The sequence below is a fragment of the Oncorhynchus kisutch genome, linkage group LG4 (genome assembly GCF_002021735.2).
Source record: "Oncorhynchus kisutch isolate 150728-3 linkage group LG4, Okis_V2, whole genome shotgun sequence".
In the NCBI taxonomy this organism is placed as follows: Eukaryota; Metazoa; Chordata; class Actinopteri; order Salmoniformes; family Salmonidae; genus Oncorhynchus; species Oncorhynchus kisutch.
In genome coordinates, this window is record NC_034177.2 from 12,639,354 (window position 1) to 12,664,236 (window position 24,883).

General features: G+C 42.3%; 3 protein-coding genes across 6 annotated transcripts in view; 2 read left to right on the forward strand and 1 right to left on the reverse strand.

The window, feature by feature from the left end:
- elovl1b (ELOVL fatty acid elongase 1b) overlaps positions 1 to 970 on the reverse strand; it is a 35,139-nt gene extending 34,169 nt beyond the window's left edge. Inside the window, exon 1 of the mRNA XM_031822450.1 lies at positions 885 to 970. The gene's annotated coding sequence lies outside the window, so the exon portion shown is untranslated. The remainder of the gene's footprint in view (positions 1 to 884) is intronic.
- Positions 46 to 11,171, forward strand: mob3c (MOB kinase activator 3C). 4 transcript variants are annotated; one of them, XM_031822451.1, is made up of 5 exons: positions 46 to 716; positions 1,496 to 1,679; positions 4,127 to 4,716; positions 8,047 to 8,249; positions 10,206 to 11,171. In XM_031822451.1, exons 3-5 carry the CDS (start codon positions 4,299 to 4,301, stop codon positions 10,233 to 10,235), a joined length of 651 nt encoding a protein of 216 aa, XP_031678311.1. In that variant the 5' UTR covers positions 46 to 716; positions 1,496 to 1,679; positions 4,127 to 4,298; the 3' UTR covers positions 10,236 to 11,171. The 4 variants fall into 4 exon arrangements, 2 of the variants coding, with proteins under 2 accessions (XP_031678311.1, XP_020335800.1); XR_004209648.1 differs by having other exon boundaries at positions 46 to 1,679; positions 4,127 to 4,712; XR_004209649.1 differs by lacking the exon at positions 46 to 716 and having other exon boundaries at positions 1,003 to 1,679; positions 4,127 to 4,712; positions 8,047 to 8,269.
- Positions 11,172 to 11,283: 112 nt separating this feature from the next.
- On the forward strand, positions 11,284 to 22,930 carry mknk1 (MAPK interacting serine/threonine kinase 1). Its single transcript, XM_020480209.2, has 14 exons — positions 11,284 to 11,621; positions 12,352 to 12,414; positions 12,979 to 13,093; positions 13,556 to 13,747; positions 13,898 to 13,995; positions 15,512 to 15,591; positions 15,692 to 15,765; positions 16,077 to 16,181; positions 16,262 to 16,317; positions 16,447 to 16,542; positions 16,733 to 16,927; positions 17,235 to 17,399; positions 19,593 to 19,636; positions 19,917 to 22,930. The coding sequence occupies exons 1-14, from the start codon at positions 11,571 to 11,573 to the stop codon at positions 20,152 to 20,154; spliced, it is 1,572 nt and encodes a 523-aa protein (XP_020335798.1). The 5' UTR covers positions 11,284 to 11,570; the 3' UTR covers positions 20,155 to 22,930.
- Positions 22,931 to 24,883: the final 1,953 nt, after the last annotated feature.

Genomic DNA, 24,883 nt, shown 5'->3' on the forward strand with positions numbered 1-24,883 from the left:
AATACACTTTGATTTACAATGTTCTACACTATTTGATTTAGTATTTGTATTCAATAGGCTGTACACATTCCGCGGATGTTATCGCAAGTGCAGCGAAATGCTTGTTTCTATCTCCAACAATGCGGAAATACCTGACAATACACACAAATGAAGAAAATAAATAAATACATATATATATATACACTTATTTATTTTCGTATCCGATCGTGCATGAATATAAATGTACACAGTTGTGTCAAGTTGGCTTTGGGTGGTGGAACATTCTTCATACACACGGAAATATGTGTGTGACAGTTCTTGACACAAACCGTGCGCCTGGCACCTACTACCATACCCCGTAGAGACCTGTGGATGGGCATATAGTCCGTATGGATAGTCTCTGGGAGAGCTGTAGTTGTTAGCCAATTAACAGTCTTATGGCCAGGGGATAGAAGCTGTTTAGGAGTCTGTTGGTCTGAGCCTTGATTCACCGGTCCAGCCTGCCGGATGGGAGTGCAGCCGGTTTGGCTACTTTTCTGCGTTCAGTTTGATTCTGCTGTATTTGTAACGAACAGGTCTAGTCTGGACAGTAGTTGTCTTTTATTTATCTGGATTGGATGGAATACATGCAATGCACTGGATGGTGAGCTTCTCAATACTGCACACCTAACGTGAGGAAAGTAATGCAAGCAAGTACCTGCACGAGGGAAGTTACATTACAGACAGCCTGCTAGCATGTAAGTTAACTAGCTAGCCTAAAATTGCACCACTTCGTAAACTCTTTCAGCAGAATATTTCATCAGAAACGGTTGGCTAGCAACACAACACTATTGGAATACATTATATCACAATTATATGACGATTTACTACTTCTAAGCATTTATAACATATGCATTTACACATACCTCTCCTCAGTAGAACCAAAACATACTGAGAGGGAACTCCTGCGTCTGACTTGAAGGTACTGCAGGCCAGAGCAATATACCACAGAGCAATCGATACACTCACAATCCATGGATATGAAAGGATTTAGGTGAAATACACAAGGCAATATTAACACTCGTTACAGGAGCATGGAGAACGGTCCAGGTCTCAGTGGCTCGAGTCTATTTTTTGTTGTTGTAGATTTGTGACGCTTGATTGTGTATGTTGCACCAGACAATACATTTCTGCAAGTCAAAATTTATGGATTTGGTTACATCTTGACAATGGAATAGAAATTATAGCAGGTTGATGTTTATTGGGATGAATCTTGTCCTGGAAGCAGAGCTGAGCGGTTTGAGAGGAGTGGAAGAGAGGGCCAGGGTGGCTTCTTCCCGCCCCTATAGTACAGGAACCTCCTCTGTTGATTTGTAGGTCTTCCATTCACACATACACACACACACACACACACACATACACAGATACTGCAGGGGCCTAGCAGACAAAGTCAGGATGTGACATCACTCACAGGAAGAGAAGCCAAACCACTTTTTTCAGCTTTTTTTTGTCTGCGCTGCTGTGTAACTGAGTGAAGTTGGAGCCTCAAGGTCTGTTGGTGGCTGGGAAGGAGAGAGTCTCCATAGGATCCGGAGAGGGACAGATCTGCCTGGATCGTTGTCCAGGGGGAATTAAAGTAAAGGGGGCTGACCAAGGAACTCTCCTTGGCCTTCCAAAGACTCCCCACATCATTCCAAGCCATCCACACGGACCCCGGCCAGGTACTGTGGGGAAACTTCCCTTTTTATCTAATGCTCTTTCTCTTTGTTCCATATGACTAGATGTACTGAATTTGTTCCTGTGCATTAGCTACTGTTTTCTCTCTCCCACATACTGTCTTTTTGAAAGACCTTGAAAGATCTATTGTTATTCTCCAGTGTCAGAAGGAAATTCCATGGAAAATCAGTAAAGTAATCAGGGTGCATAGCGGACCTGGTCCACCGTCCCACATACATGATCAGACATGCACCAGTCTGTAACTGGAGAGGCATGAAGACACTGAGAAGCAGTGAGGTCATAATCAAAAAGAAAGGACACATATCCCCTATCACTTGGCCTATATAGACATTTCTTATCTGTGCACTGTCACTGTTATTAAATGACTCTGAGGTTTACTGCCCATGACTGGTATTCACATTTGTGGAACTGCTATGGATTTAGACTTAGATACCAAAACTAAGGGAGTGAAGTGGCCATCATCAAATCAGTTACCTATCCAGTTGTGGACCAGCTCCTTCTGTCATATGGTCATTCTCCAAGTGAATACCCAATACCTGATCCACTAGAGATAATAGAAATGAAGTACTGAGAAAGAGGATGATCCTGTTCACACCACACATACTGTGTAACAAACACCATACAGATGTGGAGGAAGCTGTCCAGAAGGAGAATGACAGTCATACTTTAGGCCTACTGTTCTGAGTAGTGAGAGCTGAAGTTTCTGCTACAGTCTGAGAGCAAAACTACAGTAAAATTACACTAAACCAGGTGGAAATCAACATTTCTACTTTGTCTCATTCTGGATTACTCTGTACAGTTCAGGCTCAGAGCACACAAATATGATTGTCTTACACTGAGTGTACAAAACATTAGGAACACCTTCATAATATTGAGCTGCATCCCCCTTTGCCCTCAGAACACCCTCAATTAGCCGGGGCATGGACTACAAGGTGTCAAAAGTGATCCACAGGGATGCTGGCCCATGTTGACGCAAATGCTTCCCAGTTCCCACATTTGTGTCAAGTTGGCTGGATGTCCTTTGGATGGTGGATTATTCTTGATGCACATGGGAAACTGTTGAGTGTGGAAAAACCCAGCAGCGTTACAGTTCTTGACACACTGAAACCGGTGCACCTGGCACCTATTACCATACCCTGTTCAAAGGCACTTAAATCTTTTGTCTTTCCCATTCACCCTCTGAATGGTGCACATACACAATCCATGTTTCAATTTTCTCAAGGCTTAAAAATCCTTCTTTAACCCATCCTCCCCTACATCTACACTGATTGAAGTGTATTTAACAGGTGACATCAATAAGGCATTATACCGTTCACCTGGATTCACCTGGGCAGTCTACTTGTATGTTCCTAATGTTTTGTACACTCTGTGTATATATTGTAAGAACAGAAACTGGTGCTCAGTTTAACCACACAAGCTGCACCATAACAAACCCAGGAAGTGTTGAGAGTTGCTGTGTGAAACGGGACGTGGGACATAAATGCGGATATAGTCACATCACCACCAGACATTGTCATTTAGAATGGTTGAAAGGAGCAACAGCAGATTCAAAACTATTCTAGAACATCACACTGTTTGTTTTATATTCAGTATGCCTTTTAAAACAATATCTGTATGACTTCTTGAGAGCTGTAAATATGGCTTGACTTTTCAGAGCTCTCCACATGAAACTCTGTCATGGAAACTAACTCAGTAAAGAAAAGTAAACCTTCTAAACCATGGAGCCAAGTAGCTAGATACTCAGTGGGCTACTACTGCCCTGCACTGAACTCCTTCGATAATTCAGAAAGGCAGAGTTGCTGTGTTTTAGTGTATGTACACTAATGACCCACTGGAATTGTGATACAGTGAATTATAAGTGAAATAATCTGTCTGTAAACAATTGTTGAAAAAATAACTTGCACAAAATAGATGTCCTAATCGACTTGTCAAAACTGTAGTTTGTTATCAAGAAATTTGTGGAGTGGTTGAAAAACAAGTTTTGATGATGAAGCGTAAGTGTATGTAAACTTCCGACTTCAAATACATGCATACATACAATGACCTATTTCAAGGGCCAGATGGTTGTCAGTATTGTAACCTACAACTCATTTGACATAGCAGCCACCAGAAATGAATGCCACAAATGGATTCTTGTTCACTCACTCCACTGTTGGTTTGTCCTCATATTTGGGGTCATATTTTATATTCAGAGCAGTTTCACAATCACAACAATCACAGCTTTGCTTATCAAGTCCTTCAAGCTATTTCCTTTGTAAACAAGCTGACAATACTGTTTATACTTTGCTGATTTAGTTTGCTGATTTCTATCATGTTGCCTAATTTGCAGGCATGATAGTATTGTGGTACTTTGTTTGCAGGTATGATATCATGGGGGTAGAAGCCATTCTAACTTCTCATGACCTTTCTTGTTGTTTTCTCTATTTTTCAGAGAAATGTCCCTGCATTCCCAACCGCCTCCAATGTAGAGGTCACTGCCCTCAGAACTCCTCAGAGAACACCTTAACCTGAACAAACTTATGTTCGTGAAACGTGTCCAATTACCTCTCAGGAACCCCCCCGCACCCAACACACACACTGTCCATTAGTCCACCATTAAGACAATGGCGCTCTGTCTCGGACAAGTCTTCAGCAAAGACAAAACGTTCAGGCCTCGGAAGCGCTTCGAGCCTGGGACCCAGCGCTTTGAACTATACAAGAAGGCCCAGGCCTCTCTGAAGTCCGGCCTGGACCTGAGGAAAGTGGTCCAGCTTCCTGAAGGAGAGAACATCAATGACTGGATCGCTGTGCATGTGGTGGACTTCTTCAACCGCATCAACCTAATCTACGGCACGGTCAGCGAGTTCTGCACCGAGCGCACCTGCCCCATCATGTCCGGGGGCCTGCGCTACGAGTACAGGTGGCAGGACGGAGACGACTACAAGAAGCCCACCAAGCTACCTGCCTTGAAATACATGAACCTACTGATGGACTGGATTGAGACCAACATCAACAATGAGGACATCTTCCCCACAAGAGTAGGTGTGTGAGGACCTCATACTAAACCCTGAGGGACTCCTCTGTAGGGGGACTGTCTTTGAAGTTAGAGTTGAATCTATGGGGTGTGTGACCATGGAAGCTACTAGCTATATAAGGGTGCTTCAGGGTGCAAAGGTATATTGATGTTCAGGAGACATTCTTGGCTGCAATGGTCCTATAGAAAGTCAATGTACAGAACATTTTACAGCAGTAATTAAAACGAAAGCTCTTTGATGTTGATCTAAGTGGATGATAGTGAATGCTTCTGTGATGTTGCATCATACCCCACCTTCTCTGACAATACCTTTAATGTATCTAGAAAGGTTCAAGGATAGGTTAATTATACAATGAGGGTGGCATTTAGAAGAAATTGAATGAGGTACTCTGAGCCTATTGTTCATTGTTAAAGGGTTGTCATCAACCTCTGTTTAGGGAGGGAGATTATCTAATGCAGTGGTTCCCCTTCAAACATTCAACCTCCTGCTGCATACCCCCTCTAGCACCAGAGTCAGCCTGCCACACACACACTATATGATACGATACATTTATTGAACATAAGAGTGAGTGTGAGTTTTTGTCACAACCCAGCTTGTGAGAAGTGACTCTTATAGAACCAGGGCACAAATAATAATATTATAATAATAATTTTGTTCTTTATTTAACCATCTTACATATAAAATCTTATTGTTCATCGGGAATTGTGAATAACTCACCACAGGTTAATGAGAAAGGTGTGCTTGAAAGGATGCACATAACTCTGCAGTGTTGGGTTGTATTGGGGAGAGTCTCAGTCTTAAATCATTAAATCAAGACAGGATACTCTGAGCGCAGCCCAATCCAGAAATCTGTCAGTGGCTTCTGATTAAATTCAATTTTCACAGAACCGCTTGTTGCTATTTCGATGAGGCTCTCTTGTTCAGATATCAGTAAGTGGACTGGAAGTAGGGCATGAAAGGGATAACAAATCCAGTTGTTTGTGTTATCCATTTCGGGAAAGTACCTGTGTAACTGCGCACCCAACTCACTCAGGTGCATTGCTATATCACATTTGACATTGTCCTTAACCTCGTTCATTTGCACACAAAAAATCATACAATGATGGAAAGAGCTGTGTGTTGTCCTTGTTAAGGCAGACAGACAAGAGCTCCAACTTCTTAATCATATCCTCAATTGTGTCCCGCACATTGAAGATAGTTGTGAGTGTCCCTGTAATCCTAGATTCAGATCATTCATGCGAGAAAAACATCACTCAGATAGGCCAGACGTCTGACCGCTTGCACGATGACAAGTTTTTCACACAAGCCAGTGAATTTACCCAAGTGAAAATGATGGTCAGTGAAGAACTTTAAGCTCGTCTCTCAATTTAAAAAAAAAACGTGTCAATACTTTGCCCCTTGATAACCAGCACACTTCTGTATATTGTAAAAGCGTTACATGGCCGCAGCCCATATCATTGCATAGTGCAGAAAATACACGAGAGTTCAGGGGCCTTGCTTTAACAAAGTTAACCATTTTCACTGTTGTGTCCAAAACGACTTTCAAGCTGTCAGGCATTCCCCTGCCAGCAAGAGCCTCTAGGAGGATGCTGCAGTTTACCCAAGTGGCATCGGGAGCAAATGCTTGTATGCGCGTTACCACGCCACTATGTCTCCCTGTCATGGCTTTTGCACCATCAGTACAGATACCAACACATCTTGACCACCAAAGTCCATTTGATGTCACAAAGCTGTCCAGTACTTTAAAAATATCCTCTCCTGTTGTCCTGGTTTCCAGTGGTTTGCAGAAGAGGATGTCTTCCTTAATTGACCCCCCCATAAACGTAACGACATATACCAGGAGCTGTGCCAGGCCCGCCACGTCTGTTGACTCATCCAGCTGTAACACATGTAATTCACTGGCTTGTATGCGAAGCAGTAATTGTTTCAAAACATCTCCTGCCATGTCACTGATGCGTCGTGAAACAGTGTTGTTTGATGAAGTCATTGTCTCTATAGTTTTTTTGTCCTTTTCCCCCAGCATTGTCCCAGCCATATCTGCAGCAACAGGAAGAAATAAGTCCTCCACAATAGAATGAGGCTTGCCTGTCCTAGCCACTTGGTAGCTCACCATATAAGACACTTCTAGACCCTTCTTATTAATGGCATCTGTTGCTTTTATACATGTCTTACTACTCGAAAGTCATCTTAATTCTCGCTCAAAAAACTCCTGTGACTTATTTTTCAAATGGGCATGTTTTGCTTCTAAATGTCTGCGGAAGAGTGAGGTTTCATCGAGTTGTGAGAGAGTACTTTTGCGCATATAATCCACTGTGGCTGAGGAAAGGCACTACTCCCAATATATGTGAACCCCAAATCAATGTAGTTCTCATCATATTTGCGCCTCTTCGATGGTCCAACGTCCCTGTTTCTTGTTCGGTGCTTTCCCGGGTAAGGGGGCAGTAGCTCTTCCGCTACATCAGATTCACAACTGTCAGTGTCCATACTAGCTGGGCTAACAACAAATGTAGTTACTGATGCTAGCATTGGATGTGCTCATGGAAACAGAAACACTTGTGTCGTTGACAGGTGCAGGTGTAGTACTGCTGGTAGTAGCAGTACTACCAGTAGAGCTGGTACTGTATGTATCTCTATGGGCCTTACTTTTTTAAATCCATTTTCGAGCAAACTGAATGAGCAGCAGCTACATTTGGTTACATACGGAACGTTAGTGGAATTCCCGCAAGAGAGTGATGGTTAATGTGATTGGATGTTAATTTGACTAGGCTACCTGTATTTGATATTGTGTAGTTATTTTTGCTGAACACTAGATGAAATGAGGTTACTCAGGCGAGGGGAAAAAACTCACCCAAATGTATAGCCCCGAAGGGTTGCACATTTCCATAACATTCCCATTTTTTCCCCTCAAATCCTGGTTGGAAGATTCCTACATACAGGATTTGAAAATGTGAAGAATTACTATTGTTTAAAAAAAAAAAAGTGTGAATGCCATTTTTGTTTGACGTACCCCTGACGGCATTGCGCGTACCCCAGTTTGGGAATACCTGATGTAATGGAAACTGATGTCCAGCGTGTGGGTTTAAATGATCTTCAATGGAAACTCATGTGATTTGTGTTTTAATGCTAGTTTTTTTTTAAAGCAATTATCAAAAAAATAATGGAACATAATTATGGAATATAATGATATTCTGAAAATTACAAACTGATTTTCATTAATGCTTCCAGGGATGGTCTCTAAAAGGCATTTAATGTGGTTGCAAAGACGCAATACTTAATTATAAGGTAACTAACTGTACAGTGTTCCTCCTCATTGACTGTTTTATCCTTCTTGTTGTAGGTGTTCCTTTCCCTAAGAACTTCCAGCAGGTGTGTAAGAAGATTCTGAGCCGTCTTTTCCGGGTCTTTGTGCATGTCTACATCCACCACTTTGACAGCATCTGTAGCATGGGCGCCGAGGCTCACATCAATACCTGTTACAAACACTACTACTACTTCATCTCTGAGTTCAGCCTCATCGAGCACTCAGAACTGGAACCCCTGGTGAGAGAGGAGGTGTGGTGGTGAGTAGGGTTGCACATTTCTGTAACTTTCCCCAAATTCCCAGTTTATTTCTCAAATCCTGGTTGGAAGATTCCTCCATCCAGGATTTCTGGAAAACCATCAAATTTTGTGAAAGTTACCTGAATTTTGCAACCTTAGGGGTGAGCTTACGGCACGATATTAACTCTGTTACACTTGGATGAGAGGTTTTTATTAATATATGTACAGTACATATATACAGGGCATTCGGACAGTATTCAGACCCCTTTTTCCACATTTTGTTACGTTGCATAGGACTCCAATCAAGTTACAGAAACATCTCAAGGATTATCATTGGAAACAGGATGCACCTGAGCTCAATTTGGTGTCTTATAGCATATGGTCCGAATACTTATCAAATCAAATGTATTTATATAGCCCTTCGTGCATCAGCTGTACAGAAACCCAGCCTAAAACCCCAAACAGCAAGCAATGCAGATGTAGAAGCATAGTGGCTAGGAAAAACTCCCTAGAAAGGCCAAAACCTAGGAAGAAACCTAGAGAGGAACCAGGCTATGAGGGGTGGCCAGTCCTCTTCTGGCTGTGCCGGGTGGAGATTATAACAGAACATGGCCAACATGTTCAAATGTTCATAAATGACCAGCAAACTGACCCTAGCCCCCGACACATAAACTACTGCAGCATAAAAACTGGAGGCTGAGACAGGAGGGGTCAGGAGACATTTCTAAAAACCTGTTTTCACTTTGTCATTATGGGGCTATGTGTATAGATTGATGAGAAAAAAAGATTTAATCCATTTTAGAATGAGACTGTAACATAACCAAATGTGGAAAAAGGGAAGGTGTCTGAATAGTTTCCGAATGCAGTGTAGTGCAGGGGGTGTCTGGATATTCATTTATGAGGGAATATCCTTCACATACTGTAGTGCAGTCCTTCAGACTTAGATGGTCTAATTTTGCTGTAGTTCAATGAAGAAGGAGCTTTACTGTCATAAAACAGAAGCAGTGGATTGTCACCGTTATTTTACACTACAAGCGTGTCTGCTCAAACCTGGGCGATTATACACAATCACTCTCTGGGCATAGAACATAATGACTAAATCACAGTTTAGTATAAGATAATTATACAAGAGATGCTTGTCTTTAATTGTTCCCTTTGCCACAGTCATTGAAATTAGTGATGCACTACTTGTTTCCCAAATTTGAATCATAAAAGAAAAGTGTTAGTCTTTGTAAAAAAAAATTAAAAGTCTGGTTTGGTTTATATAACCATTATAAGTGAAATTGCAGTCTAGTCAGCCATACGTAAGAATGATGTCACTTTCAAGTTGTTTTCTTTAGTGCAGCGATTCATTACATCTGAACCGTTGAAGGTAGGAGCTCTGAGGTATACAATGAACGTCTTCTGTTATCATCATTATGAAGTACAGATTCTACTTATAAATAACAATGAGACATTATGTCAACACTGCAAAATGAGGGGAAATCAACCTTGTTAACATAAGACAGTGTGATGGATTGAGCATTTAGTTTTTCTGCTTTTGGTTGACTATAAGTCATCTGTTTTGTGAGTGGAAACAGCCGAATGAGTTCTCCTCAGATTATGGCTTTAGCCTATCTGTTAGGAAATTATTTTAGCATCATATAGCATATCAGCATAGGCATGTAGTTCTGTCTGTCACCTCAAATGAACAGGGCGATCTGGGATTGGTACATCCATTTTTGGACTTAATGATAGACAGTTATTCTTGAAGAATATGTCTTACTAAAACAGGGACGAGTGACCTATTTGTTTTGGTTTTCCCAGATGGCCCTTTAATCGTAGCCCTGTTCAATGGAGAAAGCTTTGTAATAACCATTCCTATGTCTTGTTTTTGCAGCAAGGTAGGCATATAATGCAATTATTTGTCAATATCATGTTAATCCCCCAACTTTACTCTCTCTTTTCTACCCTCAGAGGGCAATGACAGAGAAGATCTGTAACTAAACCACTTGGAAAATGGAGTTTACATCATTTCAGCATTCCCTGTGGCCTTCAAGAGACCCACAGCTTCAATACAACCAAACACTCAAACTAAAGGAATGGATTGAGTGGATTTGAAGAACTAAAGTGTTATCCATCCCAAGCATTACAAAGTTTGTTCATAAAGTGACATTTTCAGACAATAGTCTATGTTTTATGAAAAAGGACTGTTCTGCTTCCTATAGTGCTGTGACATGATGCAGCACTCCAGTCTTCTGAGCTTTATTGTAATTGTAGTAATGTTTAGTAATAACTATTCTAGCTCTGTTTTATTACGCATGTATAGTTCTTGACATCATCAACATTGGAAATGTTTGCGGCTTCGAGGTGTTTGAGACACTGTGTAATGGATGGAAGGTCACAACCATAGAGATAGATAGATGACTCATCTTTGTATCTGTGCAATTATAGAGTCTGTGACAGCATGGGCATTGAGGCTATCTCCATTTTGAAGTAGTACATTTTCTTCTTCACAATTGGGTGATCCCTCATGATGACCTGATTGGACATGACTCCAACAGGGTCACCAGGAGGGATCAACCAATGAAGTTGGAAGTCCAGCCCAGTTGACTACATTAAAATGGTGGAAGCTCTAAATGGTGCTGCCCATGCTAATATGGCCTTTTGGCCACTAGAGGCCTCTATCATTCTCTATGGTAACAACACTAGACCTGTCTCCAGTGTTTTGCATTTTTATGACAAATATGTGTGGAATGTGTCCCAGCCAGACAACTTGAAAAACAAGTGTCCAGGGATGTGCAGAATGACAAGTATGGACTCATACTGGGAATTACTGACTTAATTTTAATTTACACAAAACCAGTTTAAACCTTACTCTGTGAGACTGATCTGATGTGTAACTGATTCAATTTCCAAGTATTAAGAGCCTATTTTACCCTTCCTGGCCTCTCCTGTTGAGTTAATTGTGTTCATTTTTGAGGAAAATTATTCATTCATCTTAAAATACTCATGACTCATTAATATAACTTGCACTACAAATGTATTTTATTTTATTTAACCTTTATTTAACTTAAATACGACGCCTTAGACTATAATATAACCTACCTTGCTACTACTAGTATATTTTCTATGAATGAGAGTGCTGTCATACACCAGAAATTCCCTATTATGAAATTGGGGAAGTTGTTTTGCAATACCTGACGTCCTAGTGGCTTATTCTTTTCGTCCAATGAATAAACTACAGGACATGCAGGAGGCGGGAGCTCTGCGTTTACCGCCTTACGTCACTAGCTGGATTTCACTCTGTTGTCCACCCCGACCCACCGCAAACCCCAGAGGATGACCGAGGCTCTGGAGGAGGATTTCGGCCTGTTTGGACACAGACTCCAGGTTAGATAGATATTTTTTAATATCATCAGTAATTCATAACGTCATTAGCAAGACGGATTAGGTGACATAGTAACTAGCCAACGTAAAATAGTTAACTATGTAACGTTACTGTAGCTAGCTAGCGCAAATGTATTTGTTTTGGCTTTTCATAACACACTCATCTGATACAATTATTTTCCGAACATCGTTATGACTGAGCTGATATATGGATTGCCAGCTAGCTAGACAGCTAATAAGGTCGACCTGTTTATAACCTAATGAGTATCTTTACTATAGTTAGCTAGCTAATGTGTGTGATTGCATAGCCTACTTCTGCTGACTGTTTGATTGAACTAACTATAACGTGTTAGCTAAGTAGCTGTATTTTTGCCGCCTCCAGTCAGGCACGACCAAGTCGTGGCTGCTTTCATCAGCATATTTGGAGCTGAGTTTTCTGGAATGACTCAATAACTCACCCAATTATCCAGATAGGTTTGACGTATAACCTACAGCTAGCAGAATAACACCAACGTTACAAAAAACCGTCCGGCGTATGTGTGTAAGGAAAGGTCCAACCAGTTCTGGAATGTGTGTTCAAGTGAAAACACATCGCATCATCACTGATGGAATTCCTTAGTGTAACTTTTAATCCTCTCTCCCTGTTTCTGCCCCCATCGACATGACTTTACTGTACTAGCTCGCTACTTGAAAACGTGCTAGCTATCTGAAATGTTTCATTTTTTTTCTTCAGTTGGCAGATATGGTGAGGCAGAGCACGGTGGCAGAGTTGCAAGCCTTCCAGCACTCTCTCCAGGTAAATCAATATTGCTGTCAGAAATAGCTAGCTAACTAGCTATTTTACAAACTTGTCATAGCTTCTGGTTTTGTCACACTTGTTACTTCCCTTATTCTGTCCTGTTGCTCAGATAAGAGTAGCTTCTAGTAGTAACAGATTGCCAGTAATTATGCTTATCTTAAGGTTAAACTGGATATGTTGCATCATTTTCAATGAGTAGTACAAATATGCCTATGCTATCACTGGATGTGAAAGTGTGTTTGGGAATATCCAGGGTCAGATAAGGTCTTTGTAAGCTTTCCTGTTTGTGTTTGCATATCAGTGTACCCTATTGGCAGGCTGCCACAGGGGAAGATAACCTTGTTTTAAACCAGAAGCTTGGTTCTAATTATACTGTATTGTTATTTTATCTAGAATATGCCATATCAGTAGATTTGACATTGGTTTAGGACTGCACTGGTACTTTAAGAACAAAAGTGACACACTGTGCTTCTTCTTGTTCTTTCTGTCCCTCTCCACCACCTGATCTCTCTGGCTCTGCTCTCACTTTCACACTTTCTCTCCCCACTCTCTCTCTTTCAGTTACAGAGTAACTCTCTGGCCCTTGGCCCAGTAGGGGACAGCTGTGGGGAACAGCAGAATGTGGTGCCCCCCACTGCCACAGAGGAGAGACAGCGCCTCTCAAAGGGCCCTCCAGGTACTGCACTTCAGGCCTCTGACCAGGGTCCTATCAGTAGCAGTGCTGATCTAGGATCAGTTTTGCCTTTTAGATCATAACGAATAAGATTATATGAACCGATCTTAGATCAGCACATCTACTCCGATGCTTTGTGGATACTGACCCAGCACCACAACCAGCTTCTCCCTGTCTGCTTTATCACATTGGCACATAGCAGTCCTACATGTTAGTCAATATACACATTGAACACACTACGCTTTAAGCAATCATTTATTTGCTTAACATAGTTAATCCATTCAAGGCTCTATCAATGTGTCACAGTTTTAAACAATCATTCACAATTTAAGAAAACATTTTATTTTTGTTGATTGGCACATAGTCAATAGATGTTAGTCAGTATGCATGTTGCAAACACTTTGCAATTCAAGCAATATTTTACAATGTGGTTGACGTGAATTAACAGTCGACTTGTTTATACAGAGGTGGAAGCTAGCCAGCCAGTAAACATCCCAGACTCAGCCAAACCAATGGAAGCCACCCAGCCAGTAAGCATTCCAAACTCAGCCAAACCAATGGAAGCCAACCAGCCAGTAAGCATTCCAAACTCAGCCAAACCAAAGAAGAAGAAAAGGAGGTCAAGAGCAACAGACAGCTTTACAGGAAACTTCAACGGTAATCATTGTGCACATAAATCAGACAAGCCTGTCAGTCAAGCCTGTCAAATATCCAATCACTCATGTCATTCAAAATGTAGAGTTTTAATAAATGCACCCACACCATAGATACCAGAGACAGGCTTTTGTGCGTTTCTCTTTTCTCCAGACCTGTACAAACTGACAGATGAAATGCTGGGTCAGGGTGCATATGCAAAGGTCCAAGGATGCATCAGTCTTCAGAATGGGAATGAATATGCTGTGAAGGTGAGTCTGAGGCTGCGAATGAAACGGTTCCCTATTCAGGGCACTACTTTTGACCAGGGTGCGTAGAGGACATATGGGACTTGTGATGAATGTCATACATCACATGCAAAGGTTTTATTGTCATTCCAGGGTAGTTGAAGTATAATTAGTCACTAACGGATGCTGTTTCAACCCCAAACAGTTTTGTCTTTGCCCGGTTTGTTGTCCAAACGTTGTCCTATTAAACAGTTAAGCGTTATACGAGTGTGCAGATTAGCTGTTTGTTCTACATTGTCCTCTCTGATCCAGCACCTGGGACATATTTTTTGTTTTATGGATGTGCACGTATACCACCCACTAAGCCAAAGATTTTTTATAACTAATCCAAGATACACCCACAGCCTGCCATTTCAAATGGGAGCAAGTTAATCATAGTGGGCAGAACTAGCAGGAGGTAGGCAGAGCACGAGCTAATGAGATCCTATTGGTGCGTTCTAGCATGTAGTTGCATATTTCCGTTAGGGAACGCCTGTGAAGTGCACTTGTGCAATAGCTCAATTCGCCCTTGGACTCCTAGACAATGTCATTTTTAGAAACTTTGGCAAAGGGCAACAAATCTTAGTCCACTCTGGCCAAACAGATTTTAGTTTTGGGAACAGAAAACTATTGATCAAATTTTTCATTGATGTGAAAATGTGCAGAATGTCAGCCAAAATCCATCTGATTCCATATTTTCCCACTGCTGGGAAACATTTATACATCAGGCTCATTGTTCTGTGACTTTTATTTATTTATTTATTTTACCTTTATTTAACCAGGTAGGCAAGTTGAGAACAAGTTCTCATTTACAATTGCGACCTGGCCAAGATAAAGCAAAGCAGTTCGACAGATAAAACGACACAGAGTTACACATGGAGTAAAAACAAACATACAGTCAATAATGCAGTATAAACAAGTCTATATACAATGTGAGCAAATGAGGTGAGAAGGGAGGTAAAGGCAAAAAAAAGGCCATGATGGCAAAGTAAATACAATATAGCAAGTAAAATACTGGAATGGTAGTTTTGCAATGGAAGAATGTGCAAAGTAGAAATAAAAAAATAATGGGGTGCAAAGGAGCAAAATAAATAAATAAATACAAATTAAATACAGTTGGGAAAGAGGTAGTTGTTTGGGCTAAATTATAGGTGGGCTATGTACAGGTGCAGTAATCTGTGAGCTGCTCTGACAGTTGGTGCTTAAAGCTAGTGAGGGAGATAAGTGTTTCCAGTTTCAGAGATTTTTGTAGTTCGTTCCAGTCATTGGCAGCAGAGAACTGGAAGGAGAGGCGGCCAAAGAAAGAATTGGTCTTGGGGGTGACTAGAGAGATATACCTGCTGGAGCGTGTGCTACAGGTGGGAGATGCTATGGTGACCAGCGAGCTGAGATAAGGGGGGACTTTACCTAGCAGGGTCTTGTAGATGACATGGAGCCAGTGGGTTTGGCGACTAAGCTTTCTTCACTCACTGATACCTGTGTCTATTTGGTTTTGTCTCAGATCATTGAGAAGAACGCGGGGCACAGTCGCAGCCGTGTCTTCCGTGAAGTGGAGACCCTTTACCAGTGCCAGGGCAATAAGTATGTGCTCTTTCACTCTACAAAGTGAAAGTTCTGAAGGTTAAATGATAATTACAAAAAAAAACGTCACCCACTAATGTGTTCCTATTAACATTTTCAGGAACATTCTGGAACTAATACAGTTTTTTGAAGATGACTCCTGCTTCTACTTGGTGTTTGAGAAGTTGCGTGGAGGTATGTCTTCCTGTTTTTACCATATTATCCCACTTTTGTGAGGGTGAAGGTGGGTCATGTTCATTATGCATAAAATGGAAGAAAAAGGTAAACTAGGGAGATACTGCTGTAACTGAACTTGTCCAATAAAAACAATGTTGTTTTCTGTTGCAAAACATAGTGGTGCTTTGTGGTCTAATGAACATGACCCAGATTACATGAAACTATTAGGTGTTTCTCTGAAAGCTCTCTGCTCCTAAAAGCTCTCCTCTCTCTGCTCCTGAAAGCTCTCCTCTCTCTCCTCCTGAAAGCTCTCCTCTTTACCCATACAGGCTCCATTCTGACTCACATCCAGAACCGTAAGCACTTTGATGAGCTGGAGGCCAGCCGTGTGGTCAGGGACATCTCCAAGGCTCTCCACTTCCTCCACAACAAAGGTAAGACCCCTGAACATGGGGCTGTGCCTATATAGAATTACAGTGTGATTGTTTCCTCATGAACATTCTCTGTTCTACAGGTATCGCCCACCGGGACCTAAAGCCAGAGAACATCCTGTGTGAGTCTACTGACCAGGTAACCTTTGTTTCCCCCCAATGTGCTACGGAACAACAACATATGTTTTCTGTAGAAAATCTCATGTTTGCCAAACAGTTATTGTGGTTATAGCTAGTGAATGCTTGCTATTTTTCTCTCCCTCTGCAGGTGTCTCCGGTGAAAATCTGTGACTTTGACTTGGGCAGTGGAGTGAAGCTTAGCAGTGCCTGTATTCCAATCACCACTCCAGAGCTCACCACACCGGTAAATACCACAACCTGAACCTACCACTAACCCTGATATTTGTGTGTCTATCTGTTCGTCTGGCAATGTCTTAATTGTCCCTAAGTGCACTTTTTTTTTTTACTGTAAAGAGTGTTGCGATTTTAAATGCACGTTTAAATCCAATTTGATTTGACATATGTCCTCACGGTGTTTGGTTTCCCCGACTCAGTGTGGCTCGGCAGAGTACATGGCTCCAGAGGTGGTGGAGGTGTTCACAGACGAGGCATCGTTCTATGACAAGCGTTGTGACCTCTGGAGCCTGGGGGTCATCCTCTATATTCTGCTCAGCGGAAGCCCCCCCTTCACTGGTCATTGTGGGACTGACTGTGGCTGGGACCGTGGAGAGACCTGCCGCACCTGCCAGGTACACAAGCCATCACCAGTCTTCTTCAAACCCCCAGGTTCACCTTAGACATTAACAGCACTATTTAAAAAAATAAATATCTGTCTCGAAGGAACACAAACTCTGGACCTTCAAGACCGTTTATAAAAAAATAATTTAAAAAATCTGCCATGCATTTAGCAAGTAGCAATTGGTGTTATAACCATTATAATTCATAAAAACTTATAGTAATTTAGAAACTGTTTCTGATTCATGTCATAAGTGAATGCCCAAAAAATTATACTATTCATGATTTTCCATTTTAATATATTGTGTCCCACCCCTGCAGAAGAATCTGTTTGACAACATCCAGGATGGCCAGTATGAGTTCCCAGAGAAGGACTGGGCCCACATCTCTGCCCAGGCCAAGGACCTCATCTCTAGGCTGCTGGTGCGGGATGCCACCCTCCGCCTCAGTGCTGCCCAGGTCCTGCAGCACTCCTGGGTTCAGGGGGTGAGTGTCAATTTCCTAACCCTTCTGTACACTGTGTGGGTGTATGGTCATAACATACCACACCTGGGTTCAAATACATGTCTATTATTTGTTATTGAATACTTATTTTCTGTGTAACTGAGTATTTTCTAATAATGTGGCTCGAATCACCTACTTCTATTGGAAGTATTTGAAAGTACTTTCAAATAATTTCCTGTAAATAGCCTAGTATTTTGAAATAAGTATAAGGAAATACATCATTTCAAATACCAAACAGACCTAGTTGTAATGCATGGGAATTTAATTATTAAAATAACGGGAACACTTAACTCCAAGTCAATCACACTTCTGTGAAATCAAACTGTCCACTTGGGAAGCAACACTGATTGACAATACATTTCACATGCTGTTGTGCAAATGGAATAGACAACAGGTGGAAATTATAGGCAAGTAGCAAGACACCCCCAATAAAGGAGTGGTTCTGCAGGTGGTGACCACAGACCACTTCTCAGTTCCTATGCTTCCTGGCTGATGTTTGGTCACTTTTGAATGCTGGCGGTGCTTTCACTCTAGTGGTAGCATGAGACGGAGTCTACAACCCACACAAGTGGCTCAGGTAGTACAACTCATCCAGGATGGAACATCAATGCGAGCTGTGGCAAGAAGGTTTGCTGTGTCTGTCAGCGTAGTGATCAGAGCATGGAGGCGCTGCCAGTACATCAGGAGACGTGGAGGAGGCCATAGGAGGGCAACAACCCAGCAGCAGGACCGCTATCTCCGCCTTTGTGCAAGGAGGAGCAGGAGGAGCACTGCCAGAGCCCTGCAAAATGACCTCCAGCAGGCCACAAATGTGCATGTGTCTGCTCAAACGGTCAGAAAAAGATTTCATGAGGGCCCAACGTCCACAGGTGGGGGTTGTTATGCTTACAGGGGTTGTGCAGGACGTTTGGCATTTGCCAGTGAACACCAAGATTGGCAAATTCGCCACTGGCGCCCTGTGCTCTTCACAGATGAAAGCAGGTTCACACTGAGCACATGTGACAGACGTGACAGTCTGGAGATGCCGTGGAGAACGTTCTGCTGCCTGCAACATCCTCCAGCATGACCGGTTTGGCGGTGGGTCAGTCATGGTGTGGGGTGGCATTTCTTTGGAGGGCCGCACAGCCCTCCATGTGCTCGCCAGAGGTAGCCTGACTGCCATTAGATACCGAGATGAGATCCTCAGACCCCCTGTGAGACCATATGCTGGTGCGGTTGGCCCTGGGTTCCTCCTAATGCAAGACAATGCTAGACCTCATGTGGCTGGAGTGTGTCAGCAGTTCCTGCAAGAGGAAGGCATGGATGCTATGGACTGGCCCGCCCGTTCCCCAGACCTGAATCCAATTGAGCACATCTGGGACATCATGTCTCGCTCCATCCACCAACGCCACGTTGCACCACAGACTGTCCAGGAGATGGCGGATGCTTTAGTCCAGGTCTGGCAGGAGATCCCTCAGGAGACCATCCGCCACCTCATCAGGAGCATGCCCAGGCGTTGTAGGGAGGTCATACAGGCACGTGGAGGCCACACACACTACTGAGCCTCATTTGGACTTGTTTTAAGGACATTACATCAAAGTTGGATCAGCCTGTAGTGTGGTTTTCCACTTTAATTTTGAGTGTGACTCCAAATCCAGACCTCCATGGGTTGATAAATTTGATTTCCATTGATAATTTTTGTGTGATTTTGTTGTCAGCACATTCAACTATGTAAAGAAAAAAGTATTTAATAAGAATATTTCATTCATTCAGATCTAGGATGTGTTATTTTAGTGTTCCCTTTATTTTTTTGAGCAGTATATGTATGTATGTGTCATTACTAAACAAGTGTTTCCAAATAGATTCCAATACTACTTATCCAAAAATATCCAAATACTTAAGTTCTAAATTACTTTTGAAATCAATTGAAATACCTTAAACAGTATATGAACCCAGGTCTGTACTTTATGTTGTTCCCGGTGGATGTCAATATTCTGAAGTGGCTTTCTTGCCTTGTCTATTCTACACTGGTCTAAGAAGGCTGAATGTGTGAAAGAGACATCCAAGGAACCAGTGGGCTTGTTTTCACCAGTACATTTCCTCCAAACTGTATATCTGTGAAGGAAAAGGTACAATTAAAATAAATGGATTCCGTTTTCCTGTTATATCTTATTTAAATGTGTTATTTACCCCTAGAATGCACCAGAGAGAGGTCTCCCAACCCCACACTTCCTCCAAAGGTAATCCACTCAGTGCTCATTTCACAGAATGTGCAGTACATTACAGCAGATGGCTAATAAATTCAATTGTTGAAGGGACGTTACACTTCAAAATCAAAGTTTGTTTTCCAGACCTACAAAATAGCATAATGGACTCAACTTGACATTTTGAGGCCTGAAAACATCGGACACAATTAGATTTAGGAATGTTCCTGACAAATTGAGTGTATGTCTCCTAGAGCTAAACATGTGATCTATAATTTGATCAATCTCTGACTGCTCGTCTGCTCGTTCTCTACAGGAACAGCAGCACCAAAGACCTGACCCAGTTTGCCGCCGACGCCATCGCCTTCAACCGCCAGCTGTCGCAGCACGACGAGGAGCAGGAGGAAGTGGTCACCACCATTGTGACCTCCATGAGGCTTTCGCCCCCCTCCAACTCCCGGCTGGCTCGCAGACGGGCACAGTCCAACGCTCAGCGCACCACCCAGGACTTCCTGCCTGCTGATGACGACAACCTCGACACTCTCGTCACCTAACCAGCTCCTGGTTTAACCCCAGGAAGACCCCGTTTTGGTGCTACTGCAGGCTCGGAGTTCCCTCGCACCTGGTTTATCCTTCTAATATAGTCGTGTGCTTCTAAGATCCCAACAGGGTCAGATTCTCTGATTTAACAATGTCAGCCTCAGAACTGCTGCCAGGCTCTTTGTGCCTTCCTTTCCCCTCTTTTGTTTCTCCTCTGTTCTCTCCATCCTGGTGCTAGTCTCTCTTCCTCTCTACGTGGTGTTTACCATGTCACACCATCTGAGATGGACGATAGCTTCCGTTGGCAGGAGACTCCTGTGTAGCTTCACAGGGTTGGTAGCCTCATTGTCCAAGCTCTCATGGCCAGTGGTCTTTTTATCACCTAGAAACAGAGAGACCGGAGCACAAAGGGAAGCACTTTTATCCTCTACTAAGCTAACACACACTGAGTCCCAGCTTTGTATCGGTTTCAGTGATTAGTTTGGGTTGAGGTAGTTTCCTGCATTTGATAATAACCTCAGTCTATACAGACCGCAATCCCATGTTAAGATGACAGGAATAGTCACTAAAACGGGTCTAAGCCTGTCCTAGTGATTATTTTTCTATGGTTAAGACTGCTAGTGATGGTTGCTTTATGCTAGCTATACTTAATTGCACGGTTATTTCCGTTAGGAATGGATTCTTGATGATGTCCGCATGTCTTATTGTAAAAATCCTTTTAATTTTCAAAAAACATTTTAATTTACGTTGTGTTGGTCAAGCTGTGAAAAGGTTTTAGCGTTATTTATAGAGTTACTGAATGCTGCAAAAGTAGAGCATTACTTTTCAGTCCCTTAATAATGACCCTGTTTTTAGGGCTGGTCATACATAGGCTGTGAGGAGGGTTTCAAAACTTTCCCAAAATGTCCTGGTTTTTCCAGAAATCCCAGTTTTAGGATTTTTGGAAACAGCAGGGATGAAGCATCCAACCTCTAATTTTTCATGCAGGATTTCTGGAATCTTTTGGGGGAATTTTTGGAATGTTTTGAGAATTCTGCAACCCAATATTGGCAAGGCAAGCAGACACTGTGACTATGGCCTGGTATTCAGGGAATGTACTCTCTCCTTGATTATCCTAGTAAGCATTCTGGGGCCCTATTATTGACAGATGGGTCGATATCTACAGTATGTTGAGTGTGAGTGTTTGGCCTAGAACTTTTAAGACATTGTGCTTGTGGAAGGTGGGTTACTGAATGATTTGAGAGTGCATCATTCATTTGAAAAGCATTTTATTATTTCAATCACCCTGGAATTCCATTTCTTATCTCCTTATCGAAACATCAGCTACCTGGAACACTTCTATACTTTGAAACAACTCACTCGTCATATGTATTTTGAGATTATTTGATATGATTGCATTTCATCAGTATTTTTTTTTTTTTTGACATTTGAAGTATTGATAAACTATAAGGATTACCTCAGAAACCCGAATTGCACTAGCCTGGTTGCCAGTTTGTTTGTGTTATGTTGTCACTTAATGTCATGCAAAACATGACATTACAAAGGGTTGACATGATGCCACAAACAGATCTGGGGACCAAGCTAGAATTTGTATGATGTCTTTGCACATTTTTTCCAGGACCATTCTGCCATTGCTTGCTTCAAATGTGTTTAACTTATTTTCAGTCATACCACTAATAACGTGCAGCTTTCTTTTTTACGCAAATTAATGACTATTTTGGCTATTCACACTTCACTGAATATTGTTAGAATCTGTTTAAGTGATATAGAAATCTGGAAATGTCTTTTTGTTTTTTAATATTGTGTTTTTTTTAAACGTCCATAACTTTATTTTTTATATATTCTATATTCCAGAGGGGATGCCATGATAAATATACCTTTCTCTGGCGGAAAGGGAATTATAGTTTTATATCGGTTTTTTTAGTAGTAGTTTTATTTGTGTATTGTCGGGTTGGTTTGTCAGCAAATGGATCTGAATAAGTGTGCCAAAGAAACCATAGAGACTGATAGAAATAACTTGTGACGAATGTGAATGCTAGCATGTCACATTAATTTGGTTTCAGATTTTTAAGCATAAATTGTTCAGACGGCCATTTTATCCTGTGTAACATAGTTACTGAAATGCTCTTTGGTTACTGAAATGCTCTTTGGTTACTGAAATGCTCTTGGGTTACTGAAATGCTCTTTGGTTACTGAAATTATTTGATTTACCTCTACCAGTTTGACTGTTTCACCTCTGTAAGATCTTGTCATTTTATTAATGTGGGGACACTGATGGAAGTCTAGCACTTATTCCCCTCACCCTTTAACTTCATGTATTGCATCCCCCACCCCCATGTAAAACTTGTACCCAATGCCTGGATCTCCCCCGGTTGCCATGGATACTCAATCGCTATAGCAACCAAGGGGCCTTCCTAAGCGGGCACGGACTCTCCGTCAGAGAAGGTGTAACACATTAGGGATCTCCCAGTGGCTATGGTAAAGCCCTCTCACTCTCATTAGTCCCAAATGGCACCCTATAGGCCCTGGTCAAAAGTAGGGCACTACATAGGCAATAGGGTGCCATTTGGGACAAACACAACTCAAATCCGATGGGATAAGATACATTCATTGGCATAAGCTATGCATCTAAATACCTTATAACCCATGTGTATGAGGTCTTATGGCAAATGTTCTTACAATGTTGCACATCAATAGCCGCTGTGGTATGTTGTTTTCCCAATAAAACCCAATGTACATCAATAGCCCCTGTGGTATGCTGTTTTCCCAATAAAACCCATTTCTTTCTTATGAAATTCTTCTTTCTCTGACTTCTAGGCAGAACTCTGACATCATGTAACAAGTTAGGCAGATTGACTGTTCTTCTAGGTTCAGTACATGTACTCTAGGTTGAGTACATAAACAGAGACTGCTCAGTTTATGGCTGGAAGAAATGATTGAATGGGTTTATTTGGGGCCCGTCACTCACCAGTTGCCTATTGTAGCGTGTGAATGAAACGGGGACATGGATGATTGTGATTCACCTGACCACACAGTGAAGAGAGGAGTATGGGGGTTGGTCTAGAGCACCTAAAGGAAGAAGGTAACAGTGAAGAGAGGAGTACGGGGGTTGGTCTAGAGCACCTAAAGGAAGAAGGTAACAGGGAAGAGAGGAGTACGGGGGTTGGTCTAGAGCACCTAAAGGAAGAAGGTAACAGGGAAGAGAGGAGTACGGGGTTGGTCTAGAGCGCCTAAAGGAAGAAGGTAACAGGGAAGAGAGGAGTACGGGGGTTGGTCTAGAGCGCCTAAAGGAAGAAGGTAACAGTGAAGAGAGGAGTACGGGGGTTGGTCTAGAGCGCCTAAAGGAAGAAGGTAACAGGGAAGAGAGGAGTACGGGGGTTGGTCTAGAGCGCCTAAAGGAAGAAGGTAACGGAAGAGAGGAGTATGGGGGTTGGTCTAGAGCGCCTAAAGGAAGAAGGTAACAGGGAAGAGAGGACTATGGGGGTTGGTCTAGAGCGCCTAAAGGAAAAAGGTAACGGAAGAGAGGAGTATGGGGGTTGATCTAGAGCGCCTAAAGGAAGAAGGTAACAGGGAAGAGAGGAGTACGGGGGTTGGTCTAGAGCGCCTAAAGGAAGAAGGTAACAGGGAAGAGAGGACTATGGGGGTTGGTCTAGAGCGCCTAAAGTAAGAAGGTAACAGGGAAGAGAGGAGTACGGGGGTTGGTCTAGAGCGCCTAAAGGAAGAAGGTAACAGGGAAGAGAGGAGTATGGGGGTTGGTCTAGAGCGCCTAAAGGAAGAAGGTAACAGGGAAGAGAGGAGTACGGGGGTTGGTCTAGAGCGCCTAAAGGAAGAAGGTAACAGGGAATAGAGGACTATGGGGGTTGGTCTAGAGCGCCTAAAGGAAGAAGGTAACAGGGAAGAGAGGAGTACGGGGGTTGGTCTAGAGCGCCTAAAGGAAGAAGGTAACAGGGAAGAGAGGAGTACGGGGGTTGGTCTAGAGCGCCTAAAGGAAGAAGGTAACAGGGAAGAGAGGAGTACGGGGGTTGGTCTAGAGCGCCTAAAGGAAGAAGGTAACAGGGAAGAGAGGAGTACGGGGGTTGGTCTAGAGCGCCTAAAGGAAGAAGGTAACAGTAACGATATACGAGCAGACACTTTTATGGTCCTGTGTAGCTCAGTTGGTAGAGCATGGCACTTGCAATGCTAGGGTTGTGGGTTCAATTCCCGCAGGGAGTAGCTTTGGATAAGAGTGTCTAGTAAAATCTTATGCCATCCTTGAGGGAGATATACACACACAAGCTGGAGAGGAAGACATCATGAATCATGCTTTGTTCACATGTATTTTGGGTGGATAGTTCAGAATCGTGCTTTGTTGCACTGTATGGGCAGTGGTGGAAAAAGTACCCAATTGTCATACTTGAGTAAAAGTATAGATACCTTAAAAGAAAGATACTCAAGTGAAAGTCACCCAGTAAAATACTATGTGAGTAAAAAAGTTTGGTTCTAAATATACAGAAGTATCAAAAGTAAATATAATCGCTAAAATATACTTAAGTATCAAAAGTAAAAGTACATTTCAAATTCCATATTTTCAGCAAAGCAGACAACCATTTTCTTCTTACATTTTTTTTTACAGTAAGCCAGGGGTATACTCCAACACTCAGACATAATTTACAAGCGATGCATTTGTGTTTAGTGAGTCAGCCAGATCAGAGGTAGCAAGGATGACCACGTTCTCTTGATAAGTGCGTGAATTGAACCATTTTC